Below are 20,017 nucleotides of genomic sequence, written 5' to 3' on the forward strand. Positions count from 1 at the left end.
ATTATTATATGTCTTGGTGATTGTCTTTTAGGGGTCTATCCATCCTGGGGTTCGTTGAGCTTCTTGAATGCTTATCTTTTCACTTTTCAAGATGTTAGGAGAATTTTCTTCCAGAAGCTCTTCAACTATCTCCTCTGTGGGCTTGTGTTAGGCGGATCCCTCTGGGTGTCTGTGTCGCCATCTTGAGCGAACTACAAAGCCAGGACTGGCCTCGGCTGAAATTCAATTGTGGGACGGCAGGGCAACCATGGGCTCTGTCGTTCCACCCACTTCCGGGGCGGGGAGCACCCTGACTGTACTTTTTATAACACAGAATTGTTTGTTCATCTGGCAGTCCATGGTACTTTTTATATTCTTTTCCAAACACCATAATTCATATGCATAGGTTCTCCTGTGGTCTTCCTTATTCACTGTTTACCTTCTACATGCATATGAGGCAATTGAAAATACTATAGCTTCCGTCAGGTATACCCTTTGTCCTCACACTGACATCTTTGCTTGTTGACACTTGAAAGAGTTGTTTTGTACACTTACGTAATACAAAATGTCATTTGATTTCTTGATGCTACTTCCATGAGTGTTGACTGTGGATCCAAGCAAAATAAAAATCTTTGACAACTTAAGTCTTTTCTCCATTTATAATGATGTTATTTTTCATCTGTCAGTTTGTTGTGGATTCCTGGTGTGGAGCTTTAGGTTCAGCACTGGACTGTAAACCAGAAAATCAGCAGTTCAAACCCACCAGCAGCTCCTAGGAAATCCTATACAATGGTTTAACAACAATGGTTTAGTAACAATAGTTATAACAAGCTTGATGGCAGTGTACAAATTATGAATCTAGGAAAATTGGAAGTTCAAAATTAAATGGCACGCATAAAGATCTATATCCTAGGCATTAGTGAGCTGAAGATTAATATCCTAGGCATTAGTGAGCTGAAATGGACAGTTATTGGTCATTTTGAATCTGACAGTCATGTGGTTTACTATGCTGGAAATGACAAAGAGGAATGGCATCATGTTCATTATCAAAAGAGCATTTCAACATCTGTCTTGAAGTATAATGCTGTCTGTGTCAGATTAATATCATATACCTACAAGCAAGAAGGTTGTTTTTGTTAACTGGCTGTTGTGTCGGTTCTGACTCACAGAGATCCTGTATTGGATTTCTGAAGCTTTAAATCTTGGTAGCAGCAGAAAGCCTCATCTTTTTCTTGCGAATTGGCTGGTGGGCTTGCCAGTCCAGTGCTTTTTGTATGGAGCACAATAAAGGTAGAGTGAGTAACGTTTACATAACTCTCCTCCTTTAAAGTCATCAGTAAAATTAAAATGATGCAAAAATTGAGAAAAGCTTTTTATTTAAAATGAAACAAGAAAATGTTCAAATCTCTGTGCTATAATTTTTATGGAATGCATACCATTTACAAAGAAATATGAACCAAAGTAACTAATAAACATCAGGAATGACAACTAGTTCCTCTAATCTATAGGCATAGATTTTTTTGATAAATCTACGTGAGGAGGTTCAAAAGACCTCTACTGACATTCCTTCAGTAGAGAGAGATGAGGACTGTTGGCTGTGGATATATCCTGGGTGAATCAAAAAACAGTGAAACACAGCTTTGTAAGAGAGTGTGTGGTTTAACCTAACATTGTTTCTCTAGTATATAGTGTAATAACATGGTATCTAGTAGGTGCTCAGTAAATTCTGTGCAATGGGTAACCCTTAGAAGGTTCACCTCTGTAGTGAAGAGCTAATGACAGGAGAATTGGGAGTGAAAGAGGGACTCTGTAGCCGTGTCATATTGTAATTCTCTGAAGTCTTATATTCAAACCAGGGAAGTCTATCCCAGTACGATCTGGGTCTTCCTTGGGAAGTTATGGCTGCAAGTTCTTACCAGTGGGACTTTTGTGCCAGCAGTTATAGAGGGGGGGACATGTTTAGTAACAAAATTCCAAAACTTAAGACTCCCCACTTCTACTCCTTTTCCTAAGCAGATAGTTTTCTAAACAGATTTCAAACTATTACTATCCAGATCACTGAAAGTACTCAAAACAGTAAAAGGAAATTTTATAAGATAGGTCTTCCTAATCTTTTAGAAGGAAGTGCATTTCATTCTCTTGTAAATTTTAGTACATTTTTTTATGCTTCTTTCTCAAAATGTGTTGTTTATGATATGTTGATATTTTAATGAGACAAGAATTACTTGAGGGTAAGGTGGGACTTGATGACAGATAGGGTAGAAGTGTAGTGCATTGAGGATCTCCGTCAGCAGTAACACAGAATACCAGGCGAAGCAGGTTCACGGGATGGTCCCGGAACTCTGAACCATCTATAAAGGAATATTTAGAAAGTTTGAAGGCTTACAGCCAGTGGAATTAGTAACAGAAGCAAGAAATCTAGTGCTTTCGGGCATCTGCCAGGCTCAACAACTCCCATAGGGGCCAACTGGGCAAGACGGAGCAGGGGAAAGATCAGAGCAGCCACGGACTGACACCTGCCTGACAGAACCACGGAGATAAAGGTGTGGACATTCTTTTTTTTTTAAATTTTTTTGTACTTGTTCATTGGTCTCTTGCTGGCTGCGCACCTCCATTCTGGTTATTAGAGGAGGTGCCTGAGTGAGTGGACACCCCACTCCCACCCTCACCCCCATTGGATTCTATACTACACGTGCACACAAATCTCTTCAAAATGTAAAGGAACAATTGTGGCAACACAAAACGGTCACAGCCAGCCCTGAAATGTTTATCAGTAGGAAAAAGGCCTACATGGGGGTTATAGAGCAGGACAGGCAGACTGAAAAGGAAATAGGCCAAAATTTAAATCCTGAGTTATATCATAACAACCAACAGTGGCATCTTGAAATTTCTCAGGCAGCCTTGAAGGCAAGAAGCCGAAAGAGGACATAAAAATCATACTCATATTAGGCTACAGATCTTTTTTTTCCTCTCTTCTCTTTTCTGCAATTATAGACTACAGCATCCAGTCTGTCTTTGCTGTTGCTGTTTTGTTTTTTGGTCCCTTCTTTATCTTTAGGGGGCTCTTTCTCTCCATACATTACCCAAGATGAGACAGCAATTGCTGTCATATAGGGTGTGTCAAAGTCATACCCTATAAAATTCTACAATCCAGGAAAGAACCAATACCAGGCTGCCATACCCCAGGTAGGCAGCCAACACCTGCGAGAGTTACTCTGATACGACTAATAAGAGTAAAAAGGGAAGCCCATATTTTGATCACATCTACCTGGAGGCAATCAGAAAGCATAAAAATACCAAAACAAACACTCATCTAAGTATTAAGGCCACAGCTAACTATTGAATATGCCTAAGAAACAGAAACAGGTGACCATATCAGCACATGTCCAGAAACAAGATAAAGTGACTGAGACAAATGAGCTGGAGGTAGACCTATATACTCCATACTGGTAAGAGGGCAGGCTTTGGAAATGCCTGAGAAGGAATTCAGAAAAATGAATATAAAACATATCAAAAACAGTTTATAATGGAGTTGAGAAAAATAGGAAGAAGTCAGGAAAGTACTACAGGAACAACCAAATAAGATAGATTCAGCATTGGAAACAATTCAAAATGGACAGAAAGAGGTGTAAACGATTAATAATAAGATATCAGGAGTAGACAGTACACTGAAAGGGAGGGCAGAGGAGTTGAATTGAAGAGATGGAAGCCAGCCAGAACTAGTGATCTAGAAGATAAATCTCTCAGTACTACTAATACGAGCAAGCAGAAAAAGAATTAAAAAATCTGAAGGTCTAAGATTCATGTTGGATAACATGAAGAGGAATAACTTAAGAATTACCAGCATTCTGGAACAGGAAGAATCACAAATGTCCACAGCCAAGATAGTTGAAGAGCTGTTGGAAGAAAATTTCCCTAACATTCTGAAAAGCGAAAAGAAAAGCATTCAAGAAGCTCAACGAACCCCAGGAAGGATAGACCCTAAAGGAAAATCACCAAGACATACATTAATTGAGCTCTCTAAAATCAAAGCTAAGGAGACAATCCTGAAGGCAGCTAGGGAAAAGAGAACTGTAACATACAAAGGCAAGAAAATCAGATTAAGTTTGGATCTCTCAGCAGAAACCATGCAGGCAAAAAGGCAATGGGGAGAAATACATAAAACCCTGAAAGAAATATAACTGCCTACCAAGAATCCTCTACCCAGCAAAGCTATCAATCAAATATTGAGGTGTAATCAAAACATTCCAGGATAAACCAAAGCTAAGGTATTTTGTCAAAGCCAACCCTGCGCTGCAAAACATCCTAAAGGGAGTTCTGTGGACTGAGAACCAGAGATTGACATACATGGCAGCACCACCCAGAACTCAGTCAACAAATGGAAGAGTCGAGAACAGAACAAAACTTAAAAGAACAAATTCAGAGGATCTGGGAGGTCAGTCTATGATCAAAACAATTACATTGTGAAATAAGGTAAACACAGAGGAACAGAGATCCAGGTGGTGAGAAGGTCAGGTAGTTTACAGGATAAAAAGTTAATGGAATATAAGGTGGGGGACTTAGAGGGTGGTGTGGAGCGAGGCGATGGTAGAGTGTGGGGTAGGGGGCAGACACATCATAGTTCAGGTATTGGAGAGGGCAGTATAAGAAGGGGGAGGGGGTGGAAGAACAAGGTAGATAGTGGAACACTTAGGTTTGCATGGCCTAGTGGGACAGAGGTAAATAGTGATGCATGCTCAACCTTGGGACAACAGGGCCCTGTAATACAGGGATCTAGGCATAGTTTGAAGAGGGGAAATAATACTGAGATGCTTGACTGTCTTATGAATATTGGTTTCTCTTGCCTACTTTTGTAAAATAGACACTTGAGTGGGATAGATAGGAATGTCAAGAAACATGATTACAGAAAGCCTGTTAACCCGTCTTCAGCTTATAACTGATTGGAATACCTAAAAGGAGTTCTAGAACTTGCCCGATGAAATAGGCCTCCTGGGGAGCCTTTGAAGTGTATAGGACCTTAAGTAGAAACCTGAGCCCCATCCAGAATCTTCTGAGGTGGGACATTCCCACTAGAAAGGGCAAGCAGACCAGCCTGGAACAGCTAGAGTTACAGAAGATACATCTTCAAAGAAAGATCATCGGGAGAAACCCCAAACAAGAATGTCAGTATGACTGGCTGCTACAAGAATAAGTAAGCTGTTTGCCAGGAAGCCATCAAGGTAAGCAATCAAGTTCCTTCAGGACAAATCCCTCTCTAAGACTTAACTCAAAGAGAATACATGCGCAGGCGTGTAAGCTTGCTGGCGACCACATTGGTCTACTGGTGAGTGGAAGACTGGGAAAGGCAGCAGTGAAGAAATGGGCTGAGTTCAAGTACGGTCTATAGACTTCCGTTGACATGGAAATAAGAGAGAGAAGAGGAAGGGCTGGTTTCTCCAAAGTGTGGTGAGACCTGGGGACACCTGAGCCCATGGACAAGGACTTAGCCACAGAGGGCTAGAGCTGAGAGCAAAGCGTCCAGCTGATATAAAGCAAGGGGAGATGCACAAGAACACCCAAACTTAGCAGATTGTACCTATTTGACCTAGCCTCAATGGCTTGATAATCAGAACTCAACTAGAGGAGGATAAAAAATATTTTTTGATAAATGAAATGAGGGTAAATTGCTACAATTTGATGAACTTGACCCATACTCATGGAGGTAGTAACTCTAAATATCGACAGAGAATGAAGGAGTCTTCACATCAAGTATCAATGCTATCCCCTCTGTACACAGGGTAGATAGGGATGGGCAACTTAGATATTGGCTACCTCAAATGAGGGGTGATAAAGGCATCAAATAACTGGTTTACAAGGTTTTAAGAGGGAGTTTAGTTTAAGAGTGTGTGTGGGGAAGATAGAGTCCCCACTGAATCGTTTTTATTTTCTCATGATGGGTTGGTAGTGAGTAATAGTTTTATGACTTACTGCAACTGTCACAATTGTAAAGGTAGAATTTTTTTTTATCAAAGATGGAGGAGTAGTTAATCTTACAAACCAGAAGCAGAGGACCGTAAACTCAAACGTCAAACATCAATGGAGAGGAAGAGCACAAGCAGAATGAGAGACCTTATCCAGAGAAGCAGCGACCCCAGAATTGAAGGCAGAGATGGGAACATGGAGGAGAGGGAGCAGCTGAGGACTCTAGATTCATGAGAACTGGTGGCCAGAAGGCAGACTTGTAGAAAGTGCCCTTTGGTGGTGTAAATTGTTATATGGGCTTGAGTGTTTTAAAAAAAACTATAAGTAAAGAGAGAAATTCTGTTATCTGATGGTACATGGAGGGTATTACAATCATTGTAATGAAACAAGGTGTATGATTTATTAAATGTAAAGCTGATGAGTTGCCCTATAAACTTTCACTCAATTCAAAATAAAAACTTAAAAAAAAAAAAATTACTTCAGGGATTAGAAACTAGAGCCAGTTCCTGACAAGATAGTGAAATTGGAGAAATTCATCTAGTGCCCTCAAACCTTTCTCTTTACCCCATTCCTCCATACATGGAATGTTTCCCAGTTAACTCAATTTACCCCCTTCCCACCATCTTCTCACCATCAAAACTGATGATAATATCCAAGGCATTACAATGTGGTAAAATTTGATGATAAAGTATCATGGCTTTCTTAGCCTTTAAAATCAGTGCTCTTAGATGATTACTATCTCTAGTTGGGGTGTAAATTCATATATAATGTGTATTCATCAGAAGATCTAGACTTCATTTAAGCAGGTTGAGAAAAAAGAAAATGCAGAAAGTATTGATGAGGGCACATGGAAGCAGGTACTAGTACAGCTAATGGAAATGGAAATTGCTAAGGCCCTTTTGGACGAGTTTGTCAGTTAAGTACCAAAAGTTTTTACAGTATGCTTTTTTGTTGTTGTTAAACAGAAAGTTCACTTCTGGGCATATACCCAGTTGAAGTGGTGACATGTTTGCAAGAGTAATGCTTGCTGCAAGGAAGTTCATACTCATGTTATTTGTAGCAAATTTGGATCTTCCTAATTGTCCATTGAAGGGGAAGATTAAATAAGATCTGAGTCCATTTTTTGTTGTTGTTGTTACACTTGAGTTTCAAGTCTTCTCACATCTCTTTATCAGTGTCATATTTTTTACTTTTTTAACATCTTAGATTCTTTAATTTCTTCTTTGAATTCACTTATATGTAATTAGTTGAATCAAGTTTAAAATTATTCATTTTGGTCTTTTTTGATGTTTCTGTGCTTTTTAATTATAAAGTATATATGCCATTGTGGAAAATCTAAAAACATACAGGAGGAGATAAAAAGTATTAATCATAACTCCCTTCATGTGGAGGCAAGCAGTTATTCTTTTCTTTAGCAAGTTGTGTCCAGCCTGTCCCTGTCGTATTATTTAACAAAGAAAAGAGCAGAATGTAGATTTAGCTTTTGATATTTTTATTTTACCATATTATTATACAAGCATGTTGTTGCGTTTTTAAGTGCCATCACGTCCTTTCCGACCCATAGTAAACCCAGTGTGGGGTTTCCGAAGCGCGCTGGTGAGTTCGAACTGCCAACCTTGTGGTTCAGACCGAGCTTGTAGTCCTGGGCTTATCCTACAGCGTTACACCAGGACTCCATTATATCAGCATACTAGCGTGTAGGTAGTTACATTGTATGCATGTATCATAATTCATTTAGCAGCTCTCTCTTCCGTGTTTGGACACTGAGATGATACAATTTTTTAAAACTTTTTATACAGATGAATTTTTGGTGTGGCACTGTAGTATAAGCAGTGTACTGCTAACTACATGGTCAGTAGTTTAAACCTACCAGTTGCTCCTCAGAAACCCTATACAGGGCTGCTATGAGTCAGAACCAACTTGACAACCCTCAACAACATGTCAGATACCTTGGTATCTGAATAAGTATTGCTACTAGGTGTCTTATTTCATACATGCTTAGGTTTATTCATTACAAAATATGTTTAATCATGTCTGTGATCCATAGATTGCTATAGATAAGTTTTTTCAATAACATACTTGTTTTATTCTCATTTGTGTGGCTTCAAACAAACAAGCAAAAAGGATACTATAAAAATATGTCCAAAGATCAGCTAGCTTGAAGAGCTGACCTTTCCATTAGTGTTTTAAGCAAGAGCTAATGGAGACAGTTTTATTGAATGAATTGTTGTTGTTGCATGTCATCTAGTCAGTTCTGATCTATACAGACTCTGTATAGGGTTTCCGAGGAGTAGCTGGTGAGCTTGAACCACCAACCTTGTGGTTCAAACTGAGTTTCCAGTCCAGCACATTAGGCAAATCTTCAGTTAACTAATACTATCCAGAGAGACAGATCCAATCAGAACTTTGGCTTCTCAGGGGATCTCTTGGGCCAGTTAAATCAAGTCAGGTAGTTCAGCTCAAAATGGCCACTTTTGTGGGTAATCCCAAAGGGGAGTATTGGTAGATTTTCTCATAGAACATAGGATGATCATGAGGGCTTCTTATCAGAAAACAGAAAACTGCATTAGTGAGAAAGGGGCCAGAAACTTTGTGTTGAGAAACTTGTTTTTCACCATGACAATGCCATGCTCATTCTTCAAGGTTCAAAAGAGTTGTCCTGTGAGTATTTTGTTGGGAAACCTTACAACTTTCCCTTTTACAATCCCTATCTTGTCCCTTCAGACCTTTTAGTTTCAAAACTCAAAGAACAGTAAAAAGGAACATAATTTGACTCCTTTGAGGATACCAATGATGCCATATTGACTTGGTGTAAGTTCATTTGAGATAGGGTTGTTTTTGTGTTACTAGGTGCTGTCAAGTCAGTTCCAACTCACAGTGGCCCTGTGCACAGCAGAACGAAACACTGCCCAGTCCTTTGCCATCCTCACACGTTCTATATTTGAGCCCAATGTTGCTGCTACTGTGCTAGTCCATATTGTTAGGGGTCTTCCTATTTTTCACTGACCCTCCACTTTACCAAGCATGATGTCCTTCTCCAAGGACTCATTCCTCCTAATCACGTGTCTAAAGAACGATAAACAAGTCTCACCATCCTTGGTTCTAAAACTATTCTAGCTGTGCGTTCTCCCAAGACAGATTTGTTTGTTCTGGCAGTGCATGGTACTTCCAATATATGCTTTGCCAATACCATTATTTAAATGCAGCAATTCTTCTAGTCTTCCTTGTTAATTATCTGACTTTCAGATGCATCTGAGGTAATTAAAAATAGTATGGCTTGAGTAATGCTCACCTTAGCTCTCACAATGACATCTTTGCTCTTTAACACTTTGAAGAGTCTTTTGCAGCAAATTTGCCTAATTTAATACATCATTTGATTTTTTGACTGTTGCTTCCATGATTGTTGATTGTGGAGCCAAGCAAAATTAAGTCTTTGATAACTTCAGTCTTTAATGATGGTGTTATTTATTGGTCCAGTGGTGGGATGGGTTAGAGAGATGGAAACACTGCCTTCAGAAATGCATAGACCTAGGTGGGGGAGGGTATGTTGAGAAACAATGCCTTCACATTTTGATGTTTTTGGTTATTTATTTAAGTTTCTGTGATTTTGTAGCAATGCTTTTTGACTTACCCTCATATTTTCACACATACAGCTGTTTGCTTTTGGAAAAGAAGAGAGAATGTATCATTGTGAGTCCAATATGTTTATAATTAAATAGCTGTTTTTCTACATCTATTTTGTTTTCCATAACATGGACATTGTGGAAAACAAAAGTGAATGAGAGAGATTAATACCAGCATTCCATATATTCCATGATACTTATATATGTAGAGAAATTAAGGTTTTATGCTCCTAGTAAAGTTACTCACATTTGAATTCCTATCATTCTTCTGGATTAGCATAGCCATCTTTTATTTTTTTTTTTATGTTTTGTTTACTAAAGATAATGACGAACCTCTTTTGAGTGGATCTGGTGATGTATCCAAAGAATGTGCAGAAAAAATTCTTGAAACCTGGGGAGAGCTCCTGTCAAAATGGTAAGTTAGAGTGTAGTTTCTCCTTTTAATCTACAAGTCTCTTCCTTTGGGTACAGACTCTTAATAACCACAATAGAACCTGCAATGTAGGCATGAAATTCACAATCTAGGGTCTTTCTGTTTTTTTGAGGTTCATAAATTATATAGTAGTAATTGTTGTTGTTAAATGCCATCAAGTTAGTTCCAACTCATCGTGACCCTGCATAGGATTTCCTAGGCGTGGCTGGTGAGCCTGAACTCTACCCATCTTGTAGTTCAAACCAATCTTGCAGTCCAGTGCATCAACCTGCAGCGCTGCACCAGGACTCCAGTTATAGTAGTAGAGACCTGAAATCAATGTTCAGAATAACAGAAATTATTACCTATGCAGAATTTAATAAATTCTCATTGCTGGCGAAAGTGTTTATCTAAACATGGAATTCATGGTGGCAATAAATAAGAAAAGAGGTACTTTATATTAAAGAGGGTGTGCCTTGGTGGCACAATCATTTAAGCCCCCAGCTGCTAACAGAGGTTTATGTTTTGAAGTTTGGCTTGTTGTTGTTGTTGTTGTTGTTATGTGCCATCGAGTCGGTTCCGACCCATAGCGACCCTGTATAGGGTTTCCAAGGGTGTAAATCTTTACGGGAGTAGAAAGCCTCATCTTTCTCCCGCGGTGCAGCTGTTAGTTTCGAACCGCTGACCTTAAGGTTCGTAGCCCAATTCTGAAAAATGAATCATTGATAACCCTCTAGGGCAGAGTTCTAATGTGCTAAACATTGGGTCAGTATCAATTAGAATTGAGACTCCCCAGTGTGAAGACAACACAAAATAATCAGAGAACTTTAGAAGATGCTTTCATAAAGCATACTTGACAGCACTTAACAACAGCAGAGACCCCAGGTGGGGTTTTTCATTATCAGTGTTATATACCTAGAGTAACAGCAAAGTTTCACAAGCACAGTATAAATTAAGCACCGTCAAGGAGTGCAGTGGGTTTGAACTGCCCACCTTGTAGTTCAAACTAGCTGTGCGGTCCAGTTCTTATTCTACAGTGGCATGCGAGGACTCCTGCTAACACTTGTAAAATTCAGCAATTTTCTGTCAGCTCAGAGACAGTTTGACAATATGCACTGTCCTATAGGCTGTGTAAAAAGAATACATTATCATCAATGCTTAATTAATGTAACCAGAGACACTCCAGTTCATCAGATTGATGATGCTAGCATATGATGAAAAATGCTGAGCTTGAAAATGACCTGAACACACCTTTCGTTCTGACTTTCTGGTTATTAGGCTCATGGGCCTGTTACTTTTGGGCTTGCTTTTTCTATGAAATTGAACTATTTAATTCTTTCACTCTACTCTTGCTAAAACTGTGTTTCAGCAATTTAAAACATTCGTTTATGTTCTTAAGGTCCGTAGGTGGACCTTACCTGCTTCTAGCACTCACAGAACATTATACACTCTTTGTTAAACACTGTCTGCAATAGAAAATGTCAAATGTGTATACAAGAAAGTAATCCAAAGCATGGTTTGTCTTTACACAAGTAATTTTAATAAGTGAACTCTGTAAATGCCCCCAGATGGGTAGTTCTCGTATATTTATTTCTATAGCAATCAGGAGACAAACCTGCTGATGGCCTGGTCACAACTATATTTTCAAGTTGGGGAATTTGTAATGTTTGGGCTACTGCTGGCAGGAATTTTATTTGCATAAAAATATTTGTTTTCCAAAACAGGAAGGTATTTGAGCCTTAGCATAGTTATGTAACAGTATATTAAATATCATTTAGATAAAGCATTTAGACTCCAGAATTAGATTTTATTAGGTTAACCCACTAGCATTTTATACATGGACTTAAAAATTGGTTTTCTTATCAAATTTTGTTTATTCAGTTTGTTATTTAATTAAGTCATGTCTTTCTACTACTCCCTCAATACATTAACTGGGTTTCCATCTCTCTTAATTGTCTTTAGAGGGTTTCAAACTTTTTAGCTGGTTTTAGTCATCTCTTCAAATGATATTATAGTTCTCTTATTCAATTCATTTCATTACTGTTTTAAAAATAATTATTGTATGTGTTCTGTAGTGCCATTGAGTCTATTCCAATTCATAGAGACCCTGTATAGGGTTTCTGAGGTTTGGCTGGTGGATTTGAACCACTGCCCTTATGGTTAGCAGTTCAGTGCTTATCCTACAGCACCACACCAGGAAGCATTAAGGTTACTATGTATTTTAAAGCTTGGTACAGCTTGCTTCAAATTCTGCCTCTGTTAATTTCTAAGCTGTATGGTGTTAGGTAAAACACTTAATTCCTTGACTCTGTAACCTTATATAGAAAATAAATGTCATAGTTAGAGTAATTGTAGTAAGAACTTGTGAATTTATTATATACCAGGCACTGTCCTAAAGTTATGTGCATTTTCATCTTTTATCACCTTAGGAATTTTACATACTCATTTTACAAATGAGAAAAATTGTTCAGAGTTTAAATGATTCATTCTATTTAGATAATGTAGGATAAGCACTAGACTGCTAAACATGAGGTTGACGGTTCAAACCCCTCAGCTGCTCCTTGAAAACCCTTTACATGGTCACTATGAGTTGGAACCATAGTTCCATATGATACTTAACAACAACATAGTTCAATGACACTTAACAACAACATATTAGACTTTGGTCGCTGTAGTAATAACAGTATCATTGAGCACTAATTCTCCATGTTTATGTTAATGTGTCTCAGAGTATAAGAGAATTAGTATTATTTATGACATATATTGTTGTTGTTGTTGTTAGGTGTCATTGAGTTGGTACCAACTCATAGCGACCCTATATACAACATAACGAAACACAGCCCGGTGTTGGGCCAACTTCACAATTGTTGCCACGCTTGAGCCCATTGATGCTGCCGCTTTGCCAGTCCGTCTCGCTGGGGGTCTTCCTCTTTTTCTCTGACCCTCCACCTTACCAAACATGATACCCTTCTCCAGTGACCGGTCCCTCCTGACAATATGTCCAAAGTATGAGATGCACACTTTGGCCATTCTGGCCTCTAAGGAGCACTCTGGCTGCACCAACACAGATCTGTAGGTTCTTTTGGCAACCCATGGCATTTTCAGTATTCTCCTCCAACACCATAACTCAAAAACATCAATTCCTGTATGGTCTTCCTTATTCACTGTCCAGCTTTCACATGCATATGAGGTTATTAAAAATACCATGGCTTGGTCAGGCACATGTTTGCTCTGACATTTTTGCTCTTCAGCACTTTAAAAAGGTCTTGTGCAGCAGAGTTGCCTAATGCAATACGTCGTTTGATTTCTTGACTGCTGCTTCCATGACATATATTATCAATGACATAATTCTTCTGAATATAATTTTAATGATATCAATAAGCTAGAAGTCATCATATTTCTGAAAGGTTAAGTTAGTAAATACTTTAGATTTTGTGGGCTGCTAGACTCTGTTGCTGTTGTTTGACACGTAGTATAAGAGCAGCCATAGACAATCAGAAATGTGTCTTTTTTAGTAAAGGCTTATTTACAAAAATAGGTAGTATGCGATATTTGACCCACAGACAATAGTTTGCTAACCTCCGAATTAATTAACAGAAATACTTTTGTTCTTTCTGCTCAAGTCTCTAACTTTTATATGAACGCTTTTTCTAAACAAAGACAAAGCTATGTTGAATTACATGTAACTGTCGTCAGGGTATCAGCATCACAAAATTACTCAATTTAAATGTATTGTTCATTATTCTTCTAGAAATACGGAGGGATTTCGAGATGTCTTGGACCTTTTAATAATTTGATAGTAGTCAATTGGTATCAGAAACTTCTATTAAATCTGATAGTCACAGGAGCTTTTCTATTTTAGTATCCTGCTCTATTAACTCAGTATTGGTGGCTCTGAAATCTCAATGCAACTGTTGTGAAACTTATAGTGTATTCACTTGTCTTTGCACTTAAATGCTACCTCAGTCATTTAATGATGTCTATGAACTTTTTTCTCCATCTCTGAAACTAGAGATACCATCCTCTACCTCAGATGATTGTTAGGAGGATTAAATGAGATATTGTAATACAAAAGCATTTTGTAAACTTATACCAACATTGCATTTTATTTTCCGTATCTTATAAATGAGATAATGAAGCTCAAAGACTTTAGTAATTTGTTTTGATGTTAAAATCATAAAGTGGAAACTTCGTTCCATTTATTCAGAAAAGCTAATGGAAACATGGGTAGTAAATGTTTAAAACATACCTCAATATTTTATTTTATCTTTGAATATATATATATATATATATATATATATATATATATATATACTTAACTAATTTGTCAGTTTTGCTTTAGGGCCAAGCCTTTCTATTAGATAATGTATCCCATTGATTGGCATTTTGTTTTTTGTTTCCGACATATGATTTGGTTTTTTTAGTGTCCAGTTTTGCATTTTTCTTTTTAAGTGAAAGATACTTGGGAAGGAGATTGACTAAGTATCTCATATTGGTTCCTGTTGAGTTGATTTTAACTCTTGATGACCCCATGTGTTAAGATTAGAACTACTACATAGAGTTTTGAGGACATTTTGGAAGTAGATGCCAGTCCTATTTTCTGAAACACCTTTGAGTGGATTTTGAATTGCCAACCTTTCAGCTAGTAGTCAAGCACTTAATGGTTTGCATCACCCAGGGACTCCGTAATTATCTTGGGTATATCTAATCTCGAGTTCTGGTGTGGCACTGTATGATAAGCACTGGACTGCTAACATCAAGCTGGTAGTTCAAACCCACCAGCTGCTCCTTGGAAATGATGTACAAGATTATTATAAGTCAGAACCAACTCAAAGGTACTTAACAACATATCTAATTCAATAGCATGTTCTTTTTCTTTATTAATGTTACTTTTTTTCGAGTTTTCCTAAGCTGTCTAGTTGTTTTCATAAATATAACACTCTTTAAATAATCTTCCGCTTATACACTTAAGGGCTTTGACTTTATTTTCAGGCATCTCAACTTAAGTGTGAGACCAAAGCAACTGTCATCTTTAGTAAGAAGCGGTGTCCCTGAAGCTCTTCGAGGAGAAGTCTGGCAGCTGTTAGCAGGCTGTCACAACAATGACCACCTGGTAGAAAAATACCGAATTCTCATCACAAAGGTAATGGAATGATCATTCAGTTTTAATTAAAATGTAATTGTGAGTATTTGCTTTACAAGAGTTTTGTTGTATGATTGTTTTCTAATATAAGACTAGAACTGCTGTACTTTGGGCCTGAAGTTGTTTTTAGTGTTGGCACAAAAGGAGAAGGCATAAGACTTTCTTCCTTGGCTGACTATACTATACAGGCAAAGGATGTCCTCTAGCTCTTATGTGCCTAAATTCTTTCAGCCATTGGCATATTTTTTTGTTAGATCAAGCTGTGCTGTGTGATGTATAAAATCTTTTTTAAAATTTATTTTGAGTCATTTCACATTTTCAGAAGTATGGTTTTGGTGAGGAAGGCCTAGTTCTAGTTTCTGCCATTGGAATAGTATGATTCTGCATTTTTAAGCCAATAATCTTTTACTTGCTTCCTCTTAAAAAAAAAGTGCTCATATTTACAGTATCCAGCTTTCAAAATCACACATTCCTCAAGTAATACAATAAAAACAATTACTTGTACAAGCATCCAAGCATTTAAACTAGCTTTCTGCAGGTTTTAGGCAATGCTTTGTGCCCATGTTATTTTTGTTTTAACATTATTATTATTATTTTGGTGGTAAATAAATATTTACATAACAGAACATTTGCCATTTTATCCTTCTTCACATGTATAATTCAGTGGCATTAAATGTTTATCATAATTCATCATCATGATTCGTTTCCATATTTTTCATCAACCTTATTAGCAGAAGCATAGCATCCCCTAAACTGTGAGTCCTCCTTTTCCCCTCCTTCCTGTTCTCCCCTGGTGGCCACTAATAAATTACCTCTGTATTTGTCTATTCGATAAGACATTTCACTCAGCGTATTGCTTTCAAGGGTCAAGTAATTCTTTTCTCTTGATGGCTTAGTAATATCCCATTGTCTGTATATACCTGTATATCACAATTATCTATGTATCATCAGTTAATGGACATTTAGTTTCTTTCCACTTTTTAGTTGTTATGAATCAGTACCGACTTGATGGCACCTAACAACAACAACTGAAGATTGAGTATATATTTTCAGCATTTTGAAGTGTTTCTCTCTAGGATGCCATTTGTCCAGTAGCATGCAAATTACAAACGTGGGTTGAGAATGTATTATTCATAGTTTGGGAATTTTTCAGTGTGATAAGGGTATAACTTTGTTTAAAGATACATGACTAGTATTCCTATAAAGTGTTACTAAAAACACCTTATAGAGGAGGAACAGTGTGTGTTTGAACATGCAATGAGACCTTTCCTCATAGAAAATTATTTTTATTTGCTTAGACTGTTAGTATTCTCTGAACATCTTACTTCCAGACATGCTTTATATTTTTTTCAGAATGAATATTCTGTTTCCCTCCATTTTATTGATATAACTGCTTAACCAGGGTTTATTGAGTACCCATTAAAATAACAACCACAGTGCTGATGCTAGGAGCCAAATACAAAAACAATGAACTGTCATGATACAATGTGTCTGATAGTAAGAGCCATAAAACCAAGTAATTAATTCTTCCTGGGAGAGTAGGATCTTTAACAGGAATATAATATTTCAGATGGCTACTAGATGAACTCCCCAAGCACAGAAGGATGGGAAAAGCATTATACTCAAATTATGAAAACACATATGGGAGAATGAGAATATGTAACATGTTTAATTAGTCAGGGTACACGTGGTTGATTGTTTTCTCTTATTGGCAACTCATATTTGGAATGTGTAATTCTTGGTTGTAACATTATCTTTTCACGTTCTTCTTTTGAAGTCCTTTAAAATGTTTGTCCTAATTTTATTTGAAAAGTTTATCACTTTATACTTGGTACTGCTTCATACAGATCATTTAGAGACATGGAGTCGCTGTGTTTGATTGTTTTCTATTTTTTGTGTGTGTCATGAAAATGTTGACATCTGTTTCTAGAATAGGAACGCAGTAGTTACACAGTGTATAAAAAGTTGGTGGTAGTGATGTCCTGTGGATTCGATTCTGACTCACAGTGATCCTGCATAGGATTTCCAAGACTGTAAATCTTTACAGGAGCAGACAGCCTTATCTTTGAACTATGGAACCGCTGGTAGTTTCAAACTGTTGACCTTGAGGTTAGCAGCCCATCTCATAACCAATATGCTAGAAGAGTTCCTTGTGTAAAAGATTAGCTATGAGCAAAATCTAATATTCTTGGCTAATGTTTTATATATGCTGGTGTCATGTGCTTAAAATATTAAGCTTTTTTATTGTTATACATATGTTCAAAACCTCAAATAAACTTTTTTGTGCAGATATATATTGATTTAAATTGCTGAAGGGTAATATTGGTAATTAAAAGAAAACAAAAAACTGCACTGTTATTCACTATGGAGTCCTGGTGTGGTGCTGTGGGTTAATGTGCCAGACTAACAGGCCGTTTGAACTGCAAGGTTGGCAGTTCAAGATCACCAGCTGCTCCTCGGAAACCCTATACAGGGTCGCTATGGGGTTGACCCAACTCAACGGCACTTAACAACAACAACATTATTCGTTATAAGTTAGTATTTTTTTTTGCTTTCTTCCTAGAAATAATAGCTATAGTTGTACATATGGGAATGGTAGTTGACATTGTTTAACATCAAAAAAATTTTTTAAGGACAAAACAACATTTTTTAAAAAATTAAAATTTCAATGAACTGTACTTTACATAGGGAAAATAGAGACAACTTTTGAGTGTATAGCTTGATGACATTTTACATATAAATACATCATTGTAATCACTCTGAGCAGGAACATATCCACCACCCAGAAGAGTTAGTTCTTGTCCTTTTGTAGCCATCACCATCCTTTTTTACCCATTTGGTAATTACTATTCTTACCTCTTTCTCCATAATTAGTTTAAATTTTTCTTGAACTTCATTTAAATGGAACTCGTAATGGTTATGAGTCGGGCTGCCAACCTTAAGATCAGTTCGAAACTACCAACGGTTCCGTGAGAGAAAGATGAGGCTTTCTGCTCCCATAAAGATTTACAGCCTCGGAAACCTGGTGCAGGCTTACTATGAGTTGGAATGGAACTGACTCCATGGTACTTAACAACAACAACATATAGTACGTACTTAGTTTGCATCATACATTTTTTCACTCATCCATTTCAGTAGTTGTTAGTAGTATATCAGTAGTTTTTTTTCTTTTTTAAGTTGCTGAATAGTATTCTGTTGTATGAATGTTGTTGTTAAGTGCTGTCGGCTCAGTTCCAACTCATCGCAGCCCTTTATAGGGTTTCCATGAATCTGGGGTGAGCTTTAAACACCTACCTTGCGTTCCAACCAAACTTGCAGTCCAGTGCATTAACCCACAGTGTCACAAAACTCATTCTTCTTTTATGGGTGTTTCAGGTTGTTTCCAGAGTTTTGGTTAGTATGCATAAAGTTGCTATGAACATTCTTGTATATGCAAGATTTGTATATATTATGCAAATGGAGATCATGTTTACATATTTATACATATCACTAGTTTCTAGGAATTATCTTGTCTGAGCACGAGTTCTTTCTAAAATACATGAGGGCAAATAAAAATCAAGGTTGACAATTCAAGCTCACTAACTACTCCTTCCGCCACTCATCTTGTCAATTTGTCATACTGTGGAAGCTTGTGTGTTGCTGTGATTCTGAAAGCTATGCCACTGGTATTTTAAATACCAGCAGGTTCACCCATGGTGGACAGGTTTCAGATATCTTTACAGATGAAGATAGACTAGGAAGAAGGAGTGATGAACTACTTCCAAATATTTAGTCACTGAAGACCTTATGGAATAGCAGAGAAACACTGTCAAATTTAGTGCTGGAAAATGAGCCCCTCAGGTTGGAAGGCACGCAAAATGCGACTGGGGAAGAGCTGCCTCCTCAAAGGTAGAGTTGACCGTGATGAGGCGAATGGAGTAATCCCGTGGGAGAAAAGCCTGTGGGAGGAAAGCCCGCAGGACCTTCATTTACTGATGAGGCATAACTCAAAATGAAGAGAAACAGCTGTTAACATCCATTCCAAACCAGAACATGGAATGTACAAAGTATGAATCTGGGAAAATTGGAAGTTGTCATAAATGAGATGGAACACATAAACATCAATATCTTAGGTATTAGTGAGTTGAAGTGGACTGGTATTAGCCATTTTGAATCTGATCTGATGGCCACATGGTGTACTATGCCAGAAGTGACAAATTGAAGAGGAATGGTGTTGCATTGATTTGTCAAAAAGAACATATCCAGATCAGTCATGAGGTACAATGCTGTCTGTGAAAGGATAATATCCATGTGCCTACAGGGAAGTCCAGTTAATACCACTATTATTCAGATTTACTGTTGGGGACCTGCCTCGACATAGGGGTTTGGTTCACGAGGAGGAGATACCTGACGGCGGTAAAGATACATCAAGAATACACAGGAGACAAAGAGAGAGACAAAGAGACACTCCGAAACCAGAGTGAATGCTGGACTGGCATCAGGCAGATCCTGCATTGCAAACATCTCAGCCACGAAGGCCGTAATATCCTGCATAGTAAACATCTTAGCTAAACTGTGCCCCCTCACGCATGCCTTGCCAGTCGTAATGCACCTGGATTCGTTCTGTGCCTTCCTTTTATTTAGGGGAGGAGCTTCACACCAAGCTGGGAGGGACTTAGGCAAGGTACAGCTAACATCAGTAATTTTCCAGACATTCAGGTAACTTTACATCGTACTTCGCTGGTTCGAATCCCAGGCCAGCAACTTGGAGTCTCAGGCCCAATTAACATATCTATAGCCCCTGAGCTCAGGTGGTGGTAGGTGAGAGGTAAGGACTAAAGCTTGGGCGGAGTCCCGCTGTTTCAGCTTCCTGAGCCAGGTTTTCAGGAACTTGGCTGAATAGCTAACACTTGGGAGAGA

At 37.9% G+C, this 20,017-nt stretch overlaps 1 protein-coding gene across 1 annotated transcript in view; it reads left to right on the plus strand.

Moving 5' to 3' along the window:
* The window catches only part of RABGAP1 (RAB GTPase activating protein 1), a 174,012-nt gene that overhangs the window by 61,982 nt on the left and 92,013 nt on the right, over positions 1–20,017 (plus strand). Inside the window, exons 11-12 of the mRNA XM_006834741.1 lie at positions 9,885–9,978; positions 14,968–15,118. Of these exons, the coding sequence (XP_006834804.1) occupies positions 9,885–9,978; positions 14,968–15,118 (245 nt within the window). The remainder of the gene's footprint in view (positions 1–9,884; positions 9,979–14,967; positions 15,119–20,017) is intronic.

The sequence above is a fragment of the Chrysochloris asiatica genome, unplaced genomic scaffold, assembly GCF_000296735.1.
Source record: "Chrysochloris asiatica unplaced genomic scaffold, ChrAsi1.0 scaffold00014, whole genome shotgun sequence".
NCBI lineage: Eukaryota > Metazoa > Chordata > Mammalia > Afrosoricida > Chrysochloridae > Chrysochloris > Chrysochloris asiatica.